This window comes from Micropterus dolomieu, linkage group LG10, assembly GCF_021292245.1.
Source record: "Micropterus dolomieu isolate WLL.071019.BEF.003 ecotype Adirondacks linkage group LG10, ASM2129224v1, whole genome shotgun sequence".
In the NCBI taxonomy this organism is placed as follows: domain Eukaryota; kingdom Metazoa; phylum Chordata; class Actinopteri; order Centrarchiformes; family Centrarchidae; genus Micropterus; species Micropterus dolomieu.
In genome coordinates, this window is record NC_060159.1 from 19,768,094 (window position 1) to 19,789,882 (window position 21,789).

The following is a 21,789-nucleotide window of genomic DNA, read 5'->3' on the forward strand; positions in this document are numbered from 1 at the left end:
CTTGTTTTAAGGACATTACATCAAAGTTGGATCGGCCTGTAGTGTGGTTTTCCACTTTGATTTTGAGTGTGACTCCAAATCCAGACCTCCATGGGTTGATAGATTTGATTTCAATTGATGATTTTTGTGTGATTTTGTTGTCAGCACATTCAACTATGTAAAGAAAGGAGTATTTAATGAGATTATTTTGTTCATTCAGATCTAGGATGTGTTATTTTAGTGTTCCCTTTTATTTTTTTGAGCAGTGTAGTTTTTTTTTGCACTCATTTATAGAGCTGAAACAATTAGTCGGAGTCTATCGACAGAAAATTAATCTTCAACCATTTTGATAGTTAATTTATCAATTAAGCTTTTTTTTTCAAGCAGAATCGCAAACATTCCTGTGTTTGAGGCTCTAAATTTTGAGGATTTGCTGCTTTTCTTTGACTGATGTGACAGTATAATGAATATCTTTGGAACAACAACACACATGTAGATGTGACCTTTTTTTCTGGTCATTTTATAGATTAGAAACAACTGATGGATTAATTGAGAAAATTGGTAAATCAATAGATGATGAAAATAACTGTCATTTATTTGAATGGTGATAAATGCTTCAATGCCCAAATAAGTCAGGTGATTAGTCTGGCACTTTTTCCATTTTTATTACCTCTGGAGTACTGCCTTATTCCGTCCTCGAATCTGTTTAGTACAGTTGAAGGGCAGAAGATGGAAACCTCTTTCCTACATAATCTCTTTGCAGCTCATGCTGACTCAGCCTTTCTACATGATTAGCTTTTCATGTAACCGGTCATTATATCTGCTTTGTTGATAGCATAAAAAAATGGTGAACAACATGATGATGTCAAATGCAAAATGAATGTGTGTATTTGTTTTACCGAGAGTCTGAAAATCACTGATTTGAATGTCTATGGTAATGTGAGTCTTGCGAGCCTGGCTTACCCCTTTTGGAGAGGGAGTTCATATGTTTGTCCCACTTTGCGTATTCAACGCTTGATTCAGATTGTTCTCTTGAATCCCTAGCTTGTTTTCTTGTACACTCTATCCATGCTTTGTTACTGCCTATTTATCAGTTTGCTGCATTTGTTTTTCTCTTTAAGACAGATAAAAGCCAAGCAAATCACTTCCACCAGTTGTTCCAGATCCTGCTTGCTATGGGACATTCATGGGCCGACAGGTAGCAGGAAAAAATACCTGAACACACACACACGACATAGACCCGTTTTAAGGGGTGCTGTTAACTGATGTTAGTTGTGTAGTGGTTAGTGGTAGTTGTGTTAATAAGAGATCAAAGAGTAGTATTTAAAATTGTAACCAAGTTTAAAAACATTGTAAGTGAATCCAGTTGGATTTAGCAATACTTTTAATCGGCACCCCGCCCTCCCCAGACAGCTTTTTTAATTAGAAACATTGGCCTTTGAAGTGTTGCAGGAAGTGATGAAATTTAACCATGAACATTTACTCATTTAAGAAAAAACATAATTTTGAGGTATTTTATATACATTTATGCTACTTTATACCTTTTTTATATTCACTGGTTACTGTGAAGCTAAACATTTTCTTTCAAAATCTATAATACATTGATATATGTATATATGTCTCCACCAATTTCAACATTAAATTGCTTAAACATTGATGCATCAGTAAACAATAAGGACCATTCTGCATAATAATTTCTTTTACTTTTAAGACTTTAAGTACATTTTTGCTGATAATACTTCTGCATTTTTACTTAAGCAACATTTTGAAGAACTTTACTTTGTAACATTTTTATGGTGCAGCATAGCTTTTGCTGAAGTAAAGGATATTAATAACACCACTGGTTGCAGGTGTCAGCATGTGCCTTTTGGCCTGGTACGGGGCATGAAGACCCGGAGCGGTGACGTGGTGTTTCTGGAGGATGTGCTGGAGGAAGCTCGGGCCAGGATGCTACACAACATGAGCCAATCAAAGAGTAAAGCCTGTCATACATTAGGCAGTTGTTTGGCAATGCAGAGCACACATGACTCTTTTCCAAAAGTACATTTGCGTGCAATACTTCCTTGCTCAAACCACTGGCGCATGCAGTGTACACATTGTGGTATTGAAATGCAAATTAATTTGTTTTACACATTTGTAAGATCATCATCTTCTAGGAATGAGACCCTCCCTGTGAGCACTGGCAGTCTACACATCTCTACACTTCATTTTACAGAGTTTCTCTCAGACACACTCTTATTTGGTGTGAATTCTGCTGTTTTCTGATTGCGTCACACAACAGGACGATGGCACTGTTCTTCCAACGCAGCATTTCTTCCAGTAGTGTTGGGACATTTGATCTGTGCCCCAAGTACACACTACAAACTCATTCTATGTGCATTCACACTGGAAAAGTAACAATTATTCATTTTGTATACTAAAAAAAACTTAAAATTTTTTTTTAAAGTGTGCTGGTGACAGATACCATTCACCCACAATGCAGTGCACAAAAAAATGGAGGAACTGCTCACAGCTGGAAGAAATTAAAACTAATCATGGATGGTGGTAATAAAACTGATAAAAATAAAAAAAGAACATATACACAGTTGGATTGAGGCCTCACAGGCGGCGGTGCAAGTCTTCATTTTTATATTCTTCATATATGTTCTCCTCCAACTGCAAATTCAGTACACTATAAGGATTAGTAGTAGATTAGATTAGTACATAGTACTATATTCAGACAAAGACCACAGCTCAACACGGATGCTTCCAGTTGTCTCAACCACCGTGTAATTTAGGATAACTAGTTTTTCCCATTATATCAGAATCATTTTAGTGATGGCACATTAAAAATTCATTCAGCTGGGATATTGAAAAATGAACTACCGTGATTGTCCTAGTAAGAGAAGCAAACCAACATTACCCATCTCAGTCTCTTTAAATGGCAAATGTGCATGATGGTACTAAGAAAAACTGCCCAATGTGGGAATAATGAACCTGTATTTGGCTCTTTCCACAGCAACAAAGGAAATGGAAGATCCGGAGGACACAGCAGAGAAAGTTGGAATCGGTGCACTAATAGTCCAGGTAATTTGGTTTTAAACCTCACCACCTAGGCTCCACTATTCAGTCAAATATTAGACTACTACCCGTTTCATTTCTTAGTTTGTTTGCATTCATTGGCATTATTTCAGGATTTCAAAGGTCCACTGCAATCCGACTACACGTTTGACTGGGACAGGATGCTGCAGGCTCAGGGAGACACAGGAGTCTTCCTCCAGTACTCGCATGCTCGCCTCTGCAGGTCTGTACCAGCAGCTGAAAATACAGAAACTCTATTTTAGGAATTCTAGTACAGTGGAAAACGGTTACAGTGATCAACCTCTCTTATATGGATCAAAAACTTGGGAAAGATTCATTCCTATACAGATGCTGTTTAAATAAAGTAGTCGGCTTACAGTGTTCATTTTATTCAAACATTAAAAACATATGGGGGGAAAAAAAATCTGAATATTTTATGCATTTGTTTTCAAACTGTTACCAGTTCTACAGTGATAGCCTACAGTTTATTTGCAGACCTGTTTTTTAATTTTAGATTCAGAAATGCACTGTAAACCACCAGCAAGCTGCGACTTAGTTGCCTATTTGCACTATTTACTGTATTTGTAAACGGCTCAATATTGTTTTAGGCTATAGCCCAATTATAATATGAACTAAGGAAAGCTATATCTTATATACAACACTGTACTATATTACTGTATCATGTATTTGAATTTTGTACGTTTAATTGCTTTATATCCATTTAATAAATATACAGTGTCAATTAGATGGTAATCTGCATAAGAAATAAATAAAAAGAAAAATAATTAAGTTATAATAATCATCGGCTTATAGTGATCTATTTAATCAATAATTCATTTTATGCTGCTGGATTTAATTGATAACATAGTGAGAACATAGAGTGTGAAATCTGCAAAGTAAATATGAACTGCAGCTCAAGATGACTGTAGTGTAGGCGTAAAAAGTAAATTTGCCTCTGAAATGTAGTGAAATATAAGTGGCATAAAATAGAAATACTCAAGTAAAAGTACCTCCTTATTAACACTGCTCAACACTTGCACCACCAAGAACCAAAATTCTGCCTGTTTTTCTTTTTTAAACACAAAACTAGCCAATTTCTGGTCTCCTCTAATGAATTGTTTGCTTGCAATATAAAATACAAAAGTTAATTTACTACAGTCATTCTTGGAATTTAGTCTTAAAAACGCACAAAACAAGATATTTATCTATTGATATTTAGCAATAACCATATGGTTTTGGATACAAACACCCTACAAACATTCCCAGAAAAACAAGATACAAGATACTGATTTATACAGTTGCCCATTTATTGCTGTGTTCTTACTACAGTTTAATCCGGAGGAATGAAGGTTTAGAGGCAGGCATCTTTGATTCATCCCTTCTACTTGAGGAGACGAGCATCACCATCCTGCAGCACCTCCTTTGGTAAGCAAACTACTTCTCATCACTTAATTCCTCTGCACGTCGTCAAATATGAGATAATGAAAGAAGCAGTCAGTGTTGTGTCAATATTTGCTTAACTCGTTTGTTTATAGTTATGATGAGGTGTTGTACCGGTCGGCCCAGGATCTGCAACCCAAGCACCTTGTCAACTTTTTATTGAAGCTGTGGTAAGGAATAGGATGTTAGCCCTCAGGGGTTTGGTCATGGTGCTGAAAACTTTTGCTGCTCCATGTGTACCTGGTTCATTACAGTAACAAGAAAAAGGTGGTGTGGAAATTAAAACTTTGTACTCGTTTTCTTACACTCCAATCTCTTCTAGCCACCTGATCGCCTCAGCACACAGAGAGCTGCCGGTGAAAGGAAGCTCCGAGGATGTCGCACAGGTAGAGATAAAATCACTTCTGCACATAGCCATGGTTTTTGCTTTAAAGGCCCCATCAGACGATCAGAAAATAATTTTCACCCTAAGGACATTGGGCACAAATTACTTTAAATAAACCTCAATCTCCAATGTGGTTATCAGCCTCAGCAGTGAAACTTTTTTTTGCCACACATTTGGATTACATTATGACATGCATAGATTATTTTGTGGTACAAATGGAGCTTTCCAGTATACTGTTTCTGCAAAAGGTTGCAAATTGTGATTATGTTCGTAACAATTAAACTCTAGTTCTGCATTGGTGGTGGTAAAGCTAAACATTTTAACTGCTGTACAAGTACAGAAGAGTCATCAAGCAAGGAAATTGACTCACTTACACTGCAATAAATATCTAATGTCTGCTAACATTAGCCACCATAAGCTATTGGTCACACCAGATCAAGACTGGTGTTGCCAAAACCCCTTTAGTGAATATAAATGATGTGTTTCATTGCTTATGAATTCTACTTTTTTGATTTGTAAGAAAAGGATTCTCTTTTTTTCAAAGGTTAGAGTCTTGCTTTAAACATACAGTAATACACATTATCTGTGTACCAAGAATAAAAAATCGTACTTTACGTACATACTTCTACAAGAAAATAATCTGATCAGATGATGCAGGTGCTTGTTGTTCATCCCAACGTCTGATTCATTGCACAGAAAATCAGCCACATAATGCAGAGAAAAACGCCTGAACCCTGATGTTAATGAACTGGTTACAACAAATGAAAATGCTCTTAATATCTCAAATTAAAGACGTGTACATGTAAGTGTTAATCGCATATTGCTGAATGTCAACAGGCAAGGTTAAGACTGTTCAGCGGAGCCTGCTCGGTCCTGGCCAACGGGATGAGGATCCTGGGCATCACACCGGTTGATAAAATGTGAAACTCAAAGGTTGTTGTTACTTAAGGTTATTTCAGAGCTGTATGTATCCTACCACTATAATTTGTACTGTAAATTAAAAGCATTATATTTTTTAAATAAAAATATATAATAGTATTAACAACTGAACTCCGTTTCACCCACAGAAGAATGAGCTTTTCCTGTTATTGTCTCAGGTGTTTTACACTCGCACAGCTTGTGATCTGGGAAAAGTTGCTTGTCAGTTTCACTTTTGACCATTTTGAAATGTGTTAAACCAGTTGAGTGAAATGACTTTTTTTTTTTATACTCACAGCTGATGCACTGATGATGTCAATAGGAAACTTAATGTAAGACTGGTACAACAGGTTCAGCTGAGTTTTACCAGTTTACTGTAAAATGATGAATGGAATCTAGCAGACAAATTAATAAAAACACCTGTCAGTATAACATAACACAGTTCAAGACCAACTGCAGCCTCCAAAATTACCATGAAGTCGAATGAACACCTCTGAAACAGTTTCAACAATCAAGGTAGGGTTAACTGCATGATTGTTGTATTCGCATTAGTTTTTAGGTTGTGTGACATGATATTGTGGTAAAAGACTAAATCTGCATCCTCACCAGTTGAGGATCCATGTCAAAGACATAAATACAGAAACAGTTAGTCCTACTTAAAACAGAAACACCATTTAATCGATTTCTTATACTTTCGATTTCATTTAGAAAGGATTTTAAAAAAAAAAGAAGTCACCATCCAAACGTGTGTGTGAGTATCACTCTTGCTGCAGCCCCATATACACCCTTCTTCAGCATATGGAGGAACACAAAGCCTGACAGGCCTGCCGCACCTTAATATTGTTGCAAAGCCAGCATTGGCAACAGAAGGTGACAAAATATTACAAGACACTGGAGAGATGATATAAATGTATAATCATATGTGCAATTCGTTATCATCCTTCACCTAAGTTTTCATGTGAGGTGGGAACACTCGGTATCAACACTGTGGACATAAGATACTAAACATTGCACAATATAAAACATAATCCTGTTTAATGTGTGTAGTTTGAGATATAATACTGATGAGGAGCCGATATGGAGGCATAAAAAAGCAACAATGTCCTGTTACGACTTAGCACTCCAGCATGGCTGAAAATTCAGGACTTATAAATACAGGACTTCGCCAAATGCTTCAGATTTACAAACTTTAAAAGCAGCTAGCTACGAAGGAGTATTAGGGCCACGTTAAGGGGAAGGATAATTGAGTGCATCAGACATGGTAACATCCTTGGAGTGGAAAGGGGAATTTCTGAAGAGGTGTATCTGAAGAGAACTGTATTAACTGAAAGCAAAAGCTGTCTATGACGTAGCCTACACGGCAGCTGGTGTGGTGGACAGTCTAACGTGATTTGATGGACTAAGGGAGTTAATTTTATTCTCATCATTTCAACTTTAATTTCGACTTTATTCTCAAAATGGCACTTTATATTTATTCTCGTCATGTTGATTTTATTCTCGATAATCCCCCCCCCCCCCCAATGTGGCCCGAATACTCCATCATAGCTATTATAATTACAACATACAATTTGTAAATAATCCCAAGCAATCCTAAATTGGATTTTGTAATTAATTTTCAGCCATGCTGGAGTGAGTATACTTTAATATAAAAAAAAAAGTCATTTTTTAAAAATCAACTGAAAGACTTGAATCTGGCATTAAGAACATTTAACATTATAAACATTACAAATTATACTGAAAGTCATAGTACTGTAACCAGTCCCATATGAGTGAAACTGGACTGGATTGAGGACACAGACCTAAATTTAAGTGCCACACAAGCTGTGGTCTATGTGATGAACTGAACATAGTCAACTGAACTGGGTGTTTGTTTTATCGGGAGTGGCTCCCTAATCTCCCTGCTGCAGGAACTCATTTAGGTCCCCAGAAAACATGACTTGGCCCATCACAGACGTGTTCCACCAGCGAGAGAGACTCCTCTGCTGCAGGTCATCCACTCACACGTTGATCAGTCTCTGTTTGGATTCCCTGTCTGTGTCTTCCCGGCTCAGCGTGGATGTGTCTTGCTTCGGAAGTCCGTATAAGTAGATGGAAACACACACCAGGATTGCTCCAGAGGCAAACGAGGTCGCTACGCAAGAGGGGAAAGAAAAGCTAATTGGGACATTTGTCAATTTACAAAAGTTTCAGACTGTATTGTATAAAATAATCTGTGGTCTTGTGTGTATGAGTCTGCTTTGAAAGACTCTGTTCTGTAATTTCCTAATAATACCCTAAGGTCATTTTCTGGGTTTCGCAGAAATAACTATGTGATTTGGTCATAATTTTAGGGGAAATAGAGACAAAGTTATTGCAGTTGTTGGCGGCAAGGAAAAGCTCATTTTAACCCCCCCCCCAAAAAAAAAAAAAAATATTCATACAGTCATTATTGGAAACTCTATTGTCCATATTTGTTGAATCGTATGTTTCCTAGTAGGCACATTTTACATGATATACCAATAATTAATTGAAAGTGTATCAATTGAAGGCTTTTTCCATTTCCCCTATAATAAGTACCAATTTGCTCTGCCCTTTTTAGAAATATTAGAAAGAGGGGGCTTTCAGCGGGCTCGTTTAGTTTAGCACGCGCCCCATGTACAACGCTGACTCCTTACTGCAGCTGCCCGGGTTAGAGTCTGGCCTGTGGCCCTTTGCTGCGTGTCGCCCATAATCTCTCATTTCCTCGCTCTATCCACTGTCCTATCAAATAAAGGCTTAAAAATGCCCAAAAATATCTTAAAAAGAAAGAACTTTCAGTTATGCTACTTACTACTATGCTAAATGTTATGCAGCTGGCTTCCTTTATTAAAAATGTGCAAACATCCACAACCATGCAGGCACAAAACACACAACCTTCCTGATGAACCAGAACGGGCCGCAAAAGCTAATAAAATCCATTTCTCAATCAGTACAACAACGACAAAGTAACATACTTATCTGTAGCCCAAACAAGATGACAGATGCCACAGTTGAGAGAACAATGGCGGCTGCAGCAGAGAAGCCCTTCATGATGTTGTCTGTATACTTCACCACCACCGACGTGTATAGACCACCCACACTGGCCAAGACTGGAAGCACGAAGAGCAATGTCAGCTTAAATACTGTGAAATCAAATAGAAAACGCACTGAGGTTTAGTCAAACTTACATACTACAAAGCACACCCAGGGTGTATAACCGTAGAAGAAGCCTTTCTCCAGGATTTTGTCGCCATCGTTCATGTACACACCGATCAGGGTGACCACAATGCCGGAGAGGTACATCTGGATGTTTCTCACCCACAGAGACGTGTTTGAGCTCTTCAACACCTTCTCAAAGTACACACCTTAATCAGAAAGTAGACACAAAGCTGTGAGATGCAAGTAAATATTCACAAATATTTAATGTTAATATTTCAAATTACAATACGTTTAAAACAAGATGACAGAATCCTCCACGACACCAGCCATGCAAATAAAATAATTTACTTTAAGCAAGAGACATCAGTTTTGTGTTTGATTACACACAACGTCTTAACTTATCACAGTGGTTTTGGTTACTGGAAGTATTTGTATTATGTGTGGTAGCTTAATCAATCACAGGACAAAAAGGTGAAGCCACCCAGTCTTTTCCACAGAATCCGGTCCCAATTTTACCTGCAAATCCAGAGCAAAGGACAGCAATAGCGATGGCCACGAACCCAACAAAAGGATTTTGCTCAATCTGTAAAAAAGGAAATGACATGAGCCACCACACTGATTGTAAAAAGCACCTGCAGTCTGAGGAGATGCAGGTAATAAAAAAGCCGATTCCATGATAGTGTGAGTCACAGCACATGGATTATAAATCACTGAGTCACCAGGATGGTTGGAACATTTACATTTTAACACCCCCACCTGAACTTTAGTGGCCTCTGCAGGCTTCCATTGGACAAGTGTTACGCCCCCGCAGAGCGTGAAAACAGAGAACCACTGCAGCCGGCTGAGAGAGCGGCTCAGCATGAAGACTGTACACAAGGCCGTGCACGGGATCTTCAGCTGATAGGTCACCTACACAGGAAAACACAAGTCAGGCTGATCGTTTCCTTTCACACCGATACAGCTCCAAACATACAGTTGTGGGAACTGCTGAGAATAACTATTGTTTACTACTATTAAACACTGGGCAACTATTTGATTTAACCATGAACTTTGCACACTGGAGTGGTCAATGTTTCTGTATTGGAAGTTTAGTTTCTGTAAATGTGCTTAACGTTGTTAGCATTCTACCCTAAAACCAAATGCCAAGTCGGCTGTCAGCTTCGTCTTGTGTGCGCGCATGTGTCCACTAGTACTGAAATGATTAGTCAAATTACTGAAAATGTGTGTATATCTAACTATACAGATAACTGATCAATTGTGAGAGTCATTTATTAAGCAAAAAATGTCCAACATTCACTGGTTCCAGCTTTTCATATGTCAGAAATTGATTTATCTGGATTTTATAATATCTGTGGGGTTTTTTCGCTGTTGGTTAGACAACTTTAAAGACCACCATGGCATCTGGGAACATAAACATATAACAGACATTTTCACTATTTAAAAAGGTCCAGTGTTTAATATTTAGGAGGGTCTATTAGACAGAAATGAAATGTAATATCCATAACTATCTTTTCAGTAGTGTATAAAGACCTTATTGAACTGTAATATTTTTATTACCTTAGAATGAGTTATTTCAATAAAACAATGATATTATCGCAATATAATTTTCCTCCACATCAATATAATAAACGTTCAATATATCGTCAATAAATATTTGTTTTAATTCATTTGAATCACAAAAAAAATAAATATTTTTTACAAAAAAAATAAATATTTTTTTTGTTGAGGAAAAGGGACTGAAAAAAGATTTACTAAATCATATTTGTTAAATATTTTTTATCATAATAGTTTTGAATGTTCTCCCTCAGATTTGTTAAGTGATCCACTGTTTGGCATCAAGCGTTTGTCCCATTCTGGTCATAAAGAAAAGTTTAACCACATAATTAACCATCTGGTTTCTTTATGGAGCAAAAATAATGAAAAATATGAAATGTTTTTGTCGTGATAACATATTGCCCAGCCCTAATTGCAAAAAGAGAAATAAAGTGTACATAGGACATATTTTGCAAACATGTAATCTGTAATATGGTGTTAACTGTTTACTGTCCATGTAGAGTGAACTAGATATCTGCGTGTTGTTTATACGCTCTGATGATGCTAATCCAACACATCATTGTAGGAGCGTCCATGTTGATTCCACATTCCGACTTAAGAGCGCATCTGAGGAGCACGTGAATGCACCGTGACCCACTGTTCATTAAAACTTACACACTGAACCTTTAAATGAATAAGCAATTATTAAAAAAAAACCCGCAATCAACAGATTAGTCAATAAAGAAAAAGCTGTTTGTTGCTGCCTAGAGGAGAAAAAATATCAAAACTTTAAAGTGGTTCATTGAAAAGGCTTTAGTCTCAAGACTTCAGCTGTGGAGTTGCATTTCCATCCTTTGTCAACCGTTTATCCTGCGTACAGGGTCGTGGGGGATTAAGCTAAATGCCAAACTACACTTTGTCATGTATCCAACCTCATCATTTCAGTAAGATCGGAGCATGGAAACACTTTGACATAACTTACTTTCCCCATGTCAGAAGATTACATGAGCATAAGCATGATGTTATTTGTCCAGCTATCAACGTGACATATCTTTTGCAACGAGTGTGCCAATGTGCTTTATTTGACATAGTAAGTCATAAAATTCTCTAAACCAACTCATTTCCACAATGGAAAGAACAGTATTAAAAGACAATAGTAAAAAAGCTCTTAAACAGTTTTGTTTGCTAGAGCTGCAATGATTAGTCGAGTGACAGACAAGACGAATCAGCAACCATTTTGATAATCAATCATTTAAGTCACAAAAACTCCAAACATTGGGGCTCCTGTAAGAATATTTTCATATTCTTCTTTTAAGATGCTCTTTTTTTCCCCTCCATACAGTGGGCTCTTTCGAGTGTGACATGTCAGACTCAGCAAACGCTCCTATGAAATGAGCACCATGAGAATTGTAAATCTATGGCTATGAGTCCTGTTCCATATATCAGGAAGTGTTCATGAAAATGGCAATGAAGAGTAAGACAAAGAACTTTAGTGTCTGGATTGAATTCCTGCTTTCAGAGATCCATAAAGGAAAGTCCATCCTTTTTATCAGCGTCAGCAGTGGAATTGGGTTGGAATCGTGCGTCTGTCTGAGGAAACGCGGCTCTAATAAATTTCACAGTCTAAACCCGTGGTAATCTAACAGCCACTCATCTGTCTCTGCCAAATGCCAATATATAGTATCAGGACGCTGTCACACATGGGATTTTCAAACTTGGAATTGCTTCAATGTAATAAAATGTACAATCCATTAATTTAAAACTTAGGTTGGGAACAATAAACTGAATCTCTGTTTTTTGGACAGAAATTGTGTGAAATATTCCAACATATCCGACATTTTACAGATTAAATGATTAATTGATAATTTAGCTGTGACATTATTGGGCACAGACACATTCACCAGTGGATCCACACGCAGCCATTGTTGGAACACAGGAAGAAAACAGGTTGAAATTCATACCTGATAAACTGCTGCATCGAGGTTACTCAAAGCAAGAAAGGCCATATTATTCTGAACTGCATACACTATTGATGGCACGCTCAGCTTCAGCAGTTCTTTTGGGCTGCAGAAAACATGTTCCACTATGGCGTTCTTCAGTCTGACGGGGCTTCCTGTTTCTCTGAAACAGGAAGGATCAAAAATATATATGGGATTTTTAAGACAGATAACGAATTTGACATTTGAGGATTTTAAAATCCGATAATGCAATATATTGGCCGGTCTTTTCAAGAACACATAACATAAACACAGATTATCACTAAAATTTGTTATGTACAGTTACAAGACCTCACCAAGATAACATGACATCATGCAGTTTAATTTTTATTATCATAAATAGTACTTTAAAATAAATAGTACAAAAGTACAGCTGATTGCTGTGTTTTGTGGTGGATTTGTAGCCTTGCACAGTGCCCTCTGCTGGTCAAACTATGCAACTACAACACTCGTAAAATGAAGTATTTGTCTCTCAGTTTCTTTTTTAAAATGGTCATTTATTGGCTGTTATAAACATGATAACGCTTTATCTGCAGTTACAGTCCCCTCCAAAAGTATTGGAACGGTAAGGCAAATTCCTTTGTTTTTGTAGTTCATTGAAGACATTTGGGTTTAAGATCAAAAGATGAGTATGAGACAAGACTTCAGAATTTCAGCTTTTATTTCCTGGTATTCACATCTAGATGTGTTAAACAACTCAGGACATACCACCCTTTGTATTAGACCACAGCATTCTTAGGTGAGCAAAAGTAATGGAACAAATAATCTTAAAGTAAATAACATTTTATATTTGGTGGCATAACCCTTGCTTGCAATAACTGCCTCAAGCCTGCGACCCATCGACATCACCAAACTGTTGCATTTGTGATGCTATTCCAGGCTTTTACTGCAGCTTCTTTCAGTTCTTGTTTGTTTCGGGGTGTTTCTCCCTTCAGTCTCCTCTTAAGGAGGTGAAGTGCATGCTCTATTGGGTTAAGGTCAGGTGATTGACTTGGCCAGTCTAAAACCTTCTACTTTTCCCCCCTGATGTTTTGTTGGCAGTGTGCTTTGGGTCATTGTCCTGCTGCATGATAAACTTCCTCCCGATTAGTTTCAATGCATTTCTACGTAAATTGGCAGACAAAATGTTTCTGTCCACTTTTATTCATTCTGCTGCTACCATCATCAGTTACATCATCAATAAATATTAATGAGCCTGTTCCATGACATTACCTCCACCATGCTTCACAGATGAGCTTGTATGCTTCGGATCATAAGCAGTTCCTTTCTTTCTCCACACTTTGGCCTTTCCATCACTTTGGTAGAGATTAATCTTGGTCTCATCAGTCCATAAGATTGTGTTGCAGAACTTTTGCAGCTCATCTCTGTACTTCTTTGTAAATTTCAATCTGGCCTTCTGATTCTTCCTGCTGATGAGTGGTTTGCATCTTGTGGTGCGGCCTCTATATTTCTTCTCTGAGTCTTCTTCCAACAGTGGATTGTGATACCTTCACCCCTGCACTGTTGTTGATGTCACTTACTGATGTTTTGGGTGGTTTCTTCCCAGCTGTCACGATATTTCTGTCATCAACTGCTGTTGTTTTCCTTGGCCGACCTGTTCGACGGCTGTTGCTCAGTACACCAGTAGTTTCTTTCTTTTTCAGGACTTTCCAGATTGTTGTGCTTTCTATGCCCAATGTTTGTCCAATGGCTCTGGTCGATTTTCCTTCTTTTCTCAGCTTGACAATGGCTTGCTTTTCTCCCACAGACACCTCTCTGGACTTCATGTTGGTTTATCCTCTTTAACAGGAATTGCAGTCTTTATAGGTTTGAACCAAGGATGAAAACTAGTCATGCAGAGCTATTTAATGTTTGGACAATCAACCTAAAAGGCAACACCTGGGCAACAAGACACATCTGTCAGTCACATGTTCCAATAGTTTGGCTCACTTCAAAAATGGGTGGGTTCAAACAGACGGTGGTATGTCCTGAGTTGTTTAACACATCTAGATGTGAATACCAGGAAATGAGAGCTGAAATTCTGAACTCTTGTCTCTTACTCATCTTTTGATCTTAAACCCAAATGTCTTCAGTGAACAACAAAAACAAAAGGAATTTGCCTGACTGTTCCAATACTTTTGGAGGGGACTGTAGCTCATCTCGGCAGATAATGTCGGCACGCTGATTTATGGGTCAGGCTCTAATATACATGTATAGGTGTCAAAACAGCTGCTGATACCCTTTTCAGTCATGTTTAGTTCAGCTCAAGCCGAGATGAATTATAACTGCTATAACTTGTTGGCCACCATTTTTAATGTAAGCCAACAGCACTTTACACTGCAAGCGGAATTTCAGCGTTAGGTAATGTAACGTTACAGTTCACCTGTCTCTCCTCTGCTCCTCTCAATCTGTGTGTATGCGCTAACACATAGAGCCCCTCTGAGCCCATCCGCCCCTACCAAAGTGGTCTAAGTTTAAGTTAATACTGTTTACCATGTTTTATTTCATGGGCTATTTGGGATTTTTAAGGTAATGCATGTATAATCGTTTTTAAAGATATATTCAATTTTAAATTCAATAAATACATGATGTTTCCTAAGTCAATGAGAAATCATGTTAAATAATCGTAATCTCAATATTGACCAAAATGATCCCTAAAGATCTAAAATGACTTCAGGCCTCTGGCCCTTTAGTTAGGAAAACATTATAAAGGCTGTTCTACAGCTGTTCCAGAGTTTACTTGACCCTCCATAGTTTGCTTATAGGGCTGGCAGAAGTGCCGAGGATGCCTCACCTTGCTAAACTACCTAATACAATGACTGACTCACACTAAGCTTCAGTTTGTAGACTTTCTTGTCTGCTTTTAATACTATTCAGCAATATTTGCTGGCAGAGAAACTTCTTTTCAACTTTAACCTGGATTTTTCTGTCACTGGACGGATTATAGACTTTTAGACAAGCATCACTTATCCACTGTTTCACCATAAGGAAGTGTTCAAGTCTTCCCTCTTTTATATTCTTTACACAAACCGCTGCCAAAGTCAATACCAGAACAAACACACTGTACTAAGCCTCCTGTAGGAAGAGAAACTGTGTCATGTTTTTCAACTAAACTGGTCACTTTTTCACTTACAAGGGAATAACAAAAACATGTTTTCATGTTCAGGGTAAAATATACAAGTACACACTAGAGCATTTAATGACGACAAACACTTACTTTGACAACATCCCCAGACTCAGTATTAATTTAATGATCTCGGTGATGCACACTGCAGTCGTGGAGAAGTACAGATCTCCTGTTGATATGGTCCTTGTGTACCGTAGTGCCACCGTGTATGCAGCTGCCACCAGTGTCATCACTGTCAGACAGTACACTTTGAAGATCACACTCACATTTTCTGAGGAGAGAAAAGGGAGAAAATAGACCTAAGTGCCAATAACTTAATGTAGCTAACAGTCATCACCTTACAAGTCTATAAGTATAACGCCACACAACAGATATTTATTAATGGTTTATTTTAGTAGAGACTGAAACAGCTTGCATAGATAAACTGAAAACAGCAATCAAATGCATGTATCATAGCGTTTTTACCAGCTGCTAATTCGCAACACCTGTCCCTAGAAGGGCTTTTAAAAAAATAAAACAGTGAGAGAAAAAGAAACAAGAACAATAAGTTAGCAGAAGAACACAAGATTAAAGGAGGTCAAATTCGAACGTTTTAGTACAAGTTTGCTGCTTGACATCTCTCTTAAAAGGTGGTGACATTAGCAGCAGTAAGTGTAAAGTGTTGAGGTAGTGAGTTACAAGACTTTGCTCCTTTCACAGCAAAGGCAGTCTGAGCAAAAGATGTTTGCAAAATGAAACTTTACAGTTGCCACTTGAAGCTGCTCTTGATGGCTTTTCATAAAGACTGAGGAGCAAGTCCATTTAAACATTAAAACTCAAGATTTACACAATGAAATCAATCAATAAAGTTCAAGAAAAACTTAAAATCTAACTTGCTTTTTGTCCAAGCTTGTCAAGGTCCTATTGTAAAGACAGCTTAAAGATTTAATTACTGACTTGTTGGCCTGAGACCTGGTAGCTAAACCATAGGACAGACGAGAAAATATCATTGAATTTAAGGCACAATCAAATGTCATGCAATTTCTTATATTCTATCAAGACAGCTAAAGTAAGTCTGAATCGTTTTACAAATCTGACTTTTAAAATGTAACTGGGAGATTTTTTAATGCGTATTAGATTCTGAGTGAAAACGGAACAAGACCTGACACATTACTAGTGTTTAAATGATCTCAGTTTGGTGTTGTGCTCCTTCCACCTAACGTTACTGGTGGTCCTCTAACCAGGGTCCTTGACAACTAACATTAGCCTTTTCAGCTAGCTTGTGTTCACTGGTTACAAACTCACCGCCGCCCATCGCTGCTCTGCTTTGTGTCCGTCCGAGTGGCAAAGAAGTCAACTGTCCTGCTCTTGTTACATGTCATTAAAACTAACACACTAATCCAGTGTGATTTGAGGAACGCAGCCCGACCAGCAAAACAACAGATGAAATGATGACTCCGGTTTAGATGTTCCAGCAGTGATTCCTACTTCCTGCATTTCCCAGAATGCAGCGCGCCAGTAGACCGTAATGTAGGGTGTGTTTGTTTTTAACGCCTTCACATTTATCTGACATTCGGTCACTATTTATTTCCCGGTATTTCCCCCACACAAACTTTAGGTGAAGAATCAAAACATCGTTTTTTTTACTTGATATCAGTAGAATCTTAAAATATATTAAACTACTCCCACAGATATTTACTGTTGATCCGGAATGATAAAATGTTCTGGCGAAACCAAACGTTTGAAGTTGAGAATAACAGCGTGGAGCGGCTATAGACTGTATATAAAAAGGGAGCGGCACATTCCCGCAAGGACAATCCACATCTGGATTTTTTTGTATCACTAAAAATACCCTTTATGACGTAATCCCCTACTGAGTCACAAGTAACAGGGCATTTTCTTCTTGTTTGCTTTACTTGTTATACTTAACTGATATATTTGATAAGTGCAAAAAATTTTTGTGGAGTTTTCTTCCCAAGTTTGTTTGTTGAGAGGGGGAGGGAAGGGATTTCCTGACTGTTATTTTGTTTATTTAAGATGACCAAAAAGCCAATAAAGAATTTAGAATAAGAATATGACTTATTTTGGGGGGCTTTGTCAGACAATTTTGATGAATCAGACAGGTTAGATTAGATCAGCTCAAAGTGTCATTTTAAGGCGGTTGTTTGTGGTGTTGTACTGAATTGCTTTATAAAGTAAGGTGTCTTAAGTTTTGCTCTTTGCTCTGGACAGGAACAGTTAAGGGTAAGGTAGTAGCTGTATGTTTCTGGCAAGTTTAAGGATTTTATTGGATGCCATTTTTGGCAGATATTTACACACCACTGTTGTATTCAACTAGTGTCATCACAAAAATTGCAAGTATTTAGTCTGAACACAAAACCAACTAATAAATATTTTGAAGTAGTTTAGGCAGGACACAATATTCAAATCTCAGTATGGACAGGCTTATAAGAAAACACAGATTCAATGAATAAACACAGTTTGAATGTATTTATTTAGTTTCACAAAAAAAACAAATAAACATGTTCTATGTTTTATTCAAATAAATTGCCACCAGTCAATTTCAATATTGGAATAATTGTCACTGTCACTGTGAAACTGTTAAATGAAATATCTAAAAATGAACAGCACATGGCAGGAATGTTGGCAGCAAAAGTGTATTGAAATGCAAAAGACAAAAGTTGCCTCTTTTCCATCACTGTAAGAACACGTTCTGATCACCTTTTATCATAACATAAAATAAACTGGGGATATCTGAACTCTTTACAGGTCAAAACTGACACCTGGTTCAGTGATAATAACACAGAGAATATGATCCAGCTGGTAAAAATTAATATTACAGGGTTTTCACATTTTAAAATTAAGGTAATTTGATAATGTTCTAGTATTGTAAGGTATACTCTGGTGTAGGTTATATTAAAGAAAGGTAACTTCAAAATAAACAATAATTTAAGTGAAAAAAAAGTCTGGCATATGTCACACTGAACACTTGCCAGGAAAGGATTTTGGTAAGTGACAAACTCCTTATGCAAACAGATTTCATTAAGTAAACTGGTCTAATTGACTGTTAAGAGTCAGAATTCACCAATGCCGTTAATGGATATTCAAACGTCTACATAAGAATCTGTCAATCTGTCTGAGCTACTTGTCAGGCAGCAGGAGTGAATCCTCTCCCTCTGAGAGCAGCCAAAATCCCAGCACATGAACACATCACAGCTTGTTGAACACCTATTGAATCTGCAGGCGATTTTAAACGGGTAGAGGAGCAACACCCTTCAGATCAGAAATTCTTAGATGTTTAAAGTAATGGGGGGAAAATGTCCACCACTTCTTGTTTAAACTTCCCACAAAGACCCATCCTGCGATTTTATTTTGGTGTAGCTCTACTCACAAATGGCACACTGTCCATGCAAGTACATGCACTGCTGCTAGAGGAAAAGCTGTAGTATGCACGTGTTGAGCATTGTAAAGGCAACAGAAGTGAACTCAGGAGTTGTCAGAGGGAACATGCTCAAAGCCTTCGCTCTCCCTCACCAGCGCCCTCTCCAGGATGACACGGCCCTCCTTGTAGCGCTGGCTTTCCTCAGTGGCAAACTCATACATCCAGCCTAGCTTGCTGTTGCAGTTCTTGCAGCTGACGTCCCGCACCATATGTCTTCCCGTCAGCATGACTCTGTCTTGCACCTCGCTGTGCTGCAGATTCACAACCTGGAGGGCAGCAGTCAGACATATGTCACTGTAACAGTTAGTTGCTTTTCTACAGAGGACTGGTTTGGTTTTTCAAGGAAATTTCAGCCAGTTTTTGCCCATTTCAAAGTCTGATAAGTAAGGATCAGATTTAATTGCAAAATAAATAAATCTAAGTTATGTTTTAGGCCAACTAGAATTAATACAGAGCTGGGCAATTATTATTAATTATAGTGAAATAATTTTTCTTAATAGCAATATAACAAATGTTCAATAAATGTTTGATTTAATTAATTTGAATCCCGAATGAATTAGCACTTAATCTTTTTGATTTAAAAAATATTTTACTTAATTTTACTCATGCATATTTGTTGACAAACAAAATAAATAATTGTTTCGAATGTTCTTCCTCAGATTTGTTAAATGATCCACTGTTTGTGATTCCTTGAACATAAAGAATAGCTTAAAACCACAGTTAACAGATTTCTTTAACTTTCACTCAGGAGCAAAACTCTGCCTTTAAACTTGTCTTGTATATTTTTGGCCATATCGCACAGCCCGAGCTGATGTCTTTAAAAAAAAAAATGTGTTATTGTTTCACCCAAAGACATTAAATTTACAATGATATCAAACAGTGAAAATACTCACATTTGAGAAGCTGGAAACAATACTTTTGGCTTTTTGTTTGGAAAATTACTACAAATTAACTATCAAAATAATCAGTGAACTACTATCTGAACTGTGAACTGTATCAGCTCTAATGACGTTCACAGTCATCATTTAAGCTTTTTGTATTATTGAAATTAGGACCCATTTATATCTTATTTTGTTAAAAACCATTTCCAAAGTTATGTTTATGCTAATTCTTAAATTCCATAAACAATCAATTAATGGACTATTGGTGCATCACACTTGATTTTGAAATGCTTACTAGCACAGAAAAGCAAATAAGAAAATGTTTTACTATCTGTTAATGAGTAGCTGATCATAAGTGTATATCAACAGAGCTATACATATATCACAGTGTCACCACAAAGAACTACAGTGGAAATGACTATCTGATGCTGGGTGATTCTTTACATTACTGAGATGTATGTCTTTTAACCATGGTCCAATCAATAAACTAACAAGTGCAACTCTGCTGTTATCTGTGATACAGGCCAAGGAAGTGATGTGCAGGTACCTTGTTAAACAGGAAAGCTCGGCCTGTGGCTCCAGTGAAGCGTGTGGAGATGAGTTCAGCTCGGTTGGTCAGGATGGTGTCACAGTTGGCACAGGAGAAGAGGCGAGTCCCACCGATGTGATCCAAGAAGATTCGCCCCATTTTGTCTTGACCACTGGCAGGTAAAAACATAAACAAACAAAGAAAGTAGCCTTGTTAGATGATGTAACACACATACATGTAGTAGCTGAAGGCACTGCACGGCCCGACCAAGTAAATACAACAAAAGAAATTTGGATTTTCTTTTTATGGGAGAGCAATATGATGATGTATACTGTGAGAAGTCAGAGACTTTGCTGTATAATTTATACTGTTGTAACTGTCACTTAAAAATCTCTGGTTGTATTGGGTCATTTTGAGCCATATTGCAAAATCAATAACCAGGACTGATTCATGGCAATATTGAATTTGAATCATTGCGATAAAATACCTTGATTTCTCAGGTATCTTATCTGCCAAAGACATTTTAGGCCTCATTTTCCATTATCAAAATCTCAATTGATTTTCCAGAAAGTTGACTAATTCCCAATATCGATATCGTGACATAAAATTAAACACACTGTGACAGAGGATTTTGTCCATATTTACATTATCACACCCAATTTCTAAAAAATGTGACATTCAAGCAGTCCTGATGGAAAAAAGGGATAGACCATGTCAGCCTGTAAAAAAATGCATATTCAAAGTAATGTAGCCTATTATCATTTTGCATTATATGTAACTCTAAATAATTAAATTGAGGGTAACGTGATGTTTAATCAAAAGTTAATATCTGTTCAGTACCGTACCTCTGAGGTCAATTGTCCCCTTTTTATTGCTCCTGCAACACAAACTAACTACAGTTTAAGGTTAATTGTGAGCTTACTCGCTGTAAAGGAAATCATACTATTTACGACGCTCTCTGAAGGCATCATTAACATAGGCCAAGTATGATAGTAAAAGACAAGGAACAATGTCTCTGTGGTTTAGCTTCATATCATAAACTAGCAAAAGATGCTTGTTTTAGGAAATCAGCAGGAATAAGGTCTACTTAGTAAGGGGTCGGAGAACAAAAGCCCTGTAAGGAAAAAATGTCAAAAGGCATCCAGATAACAGCTCACGTTAATAGGCCAAACAACGGTTAACGTTAAGTCAACGCCAAATTTCTCACCTCGTAAAACCGTTAGCAAGCTCACTAGACAGCGGAATAGCAGTTGGAAGACTTTTCTCGTCGAAGAGTGTTTATTCACCAGTGTGTCTTTACTGGTGATTAAAGTGACCCCCCGTTTCCTCTGTTGTTGTCAAACTCCGATGCAGTCGGGTCCAATCAATGGCGTTTGTTTTAATC

At 37.5% G+C, this 21,789-nt stretch overlaps 3 protein-coding genes across 4 annotated transcripts in view; 1 reads left to right on the top strand and 2 right to left on the bottom strand.

The window, feature by feature from the left end:
* rars2 (arginyl-tRNA synthetase 2, mitochondrial) overlaps positions 1–5,902 on the top strand; it is a 26,996-nt gene extending 21,094 nt beyond the window's left edge. Inside the window, exons 13-20 of the mRNA XM_046060281.1 lie at positions 1,101–1,177; positions 1,830–1,954; positions 2,978–3,045; positions 3,153–3,262; positions 4,369–4,464; positions 4,575–4,649; positions 4,802–4,865; positions 5,702–5,902. Of these exons, the coding sequence (XP_045916237.1) occupies positions 1,101–1,177; positions 1,830–1,954; positions 2,978–3,045; positions 3,153–3,262; positions 4,369–4,464; positions 4,575–4,649; positions 4,802–4,865; positions 5,702–5,788 (702 nt within the window). The 3' untranslated portion in view covers positions 5,789–5,902. The remainder of the gene's footprint in view (positions 1–1,100; positions 1,178–1,829; positions 1,955–2,977; positions 3,046–3,152; positions 3,263–4,368; positions 4,465–4,574; positions 4,650–4,801; positions 4,866–5,701) is intronic.
* Positions 5,903–6,438: 536 nt separating this feature from the next.
* slc35a1 (solute carrier family 35 member A1) lies at positions 6,439–17,046 on the bottom strand. Of its 2 annotated transcripts, none has more exons than XM_046060283.1 (8): positions 16,859–17,046; positions 15,665–15,845; positions 12,433–12,592; positions 9,695–9,847; positions 9,455–9,521; positions 9,049–9,144; positions 8,755–8,922; positions 6,439–7,913 (listed from the first exon to the last, which is right to left on the bottom strand). In XM_046060283.1, exons 1-8 carry the CDS (start codon positions 16,866–16,868, stop codon positions 7,780–7,782), a joined length of 969 nt encoding a protein of 322 aa, XP_045916239.1. In that variant the 5' UTR covers positions 16,869–17,046; the 3' UTR covers positions 6,439–7,779. The 2 variants fall into 2 exon arrangements, with proteins under 2 accessions (XP_045916239.1, XP_045916238.1); XM_046060282.1 differs by having other exon boundaries at positions 8,755–8,889; positions 8,968–9,144; positions 16,859–17,044.
* A 974-nt stretch (positions 17,047–18,020) lies between these two features.
* On the bottom strand, positions 18,021–21,789 carry LOC123977732 (protein yippee-like 5). Its single transcript, XM_046060659.1, has 3 exons — positions 21,613–21,789; positions 20,424–20,577; positions 18,021–19,261 (listed from the first exon to the last, which is right to left on the bottom strand). Exons 2-3 carry the CDS (start codon positions 20,562–20,564, stop codon positions 19,040–19,042), a joined length of 363 nt encoding a protein of 120 aa, XP_045916615.1. The 5' UTR covers positions 20,565–20,577; positions 21,613–21,789; the 3' UTR covers positions 18,021–19,039.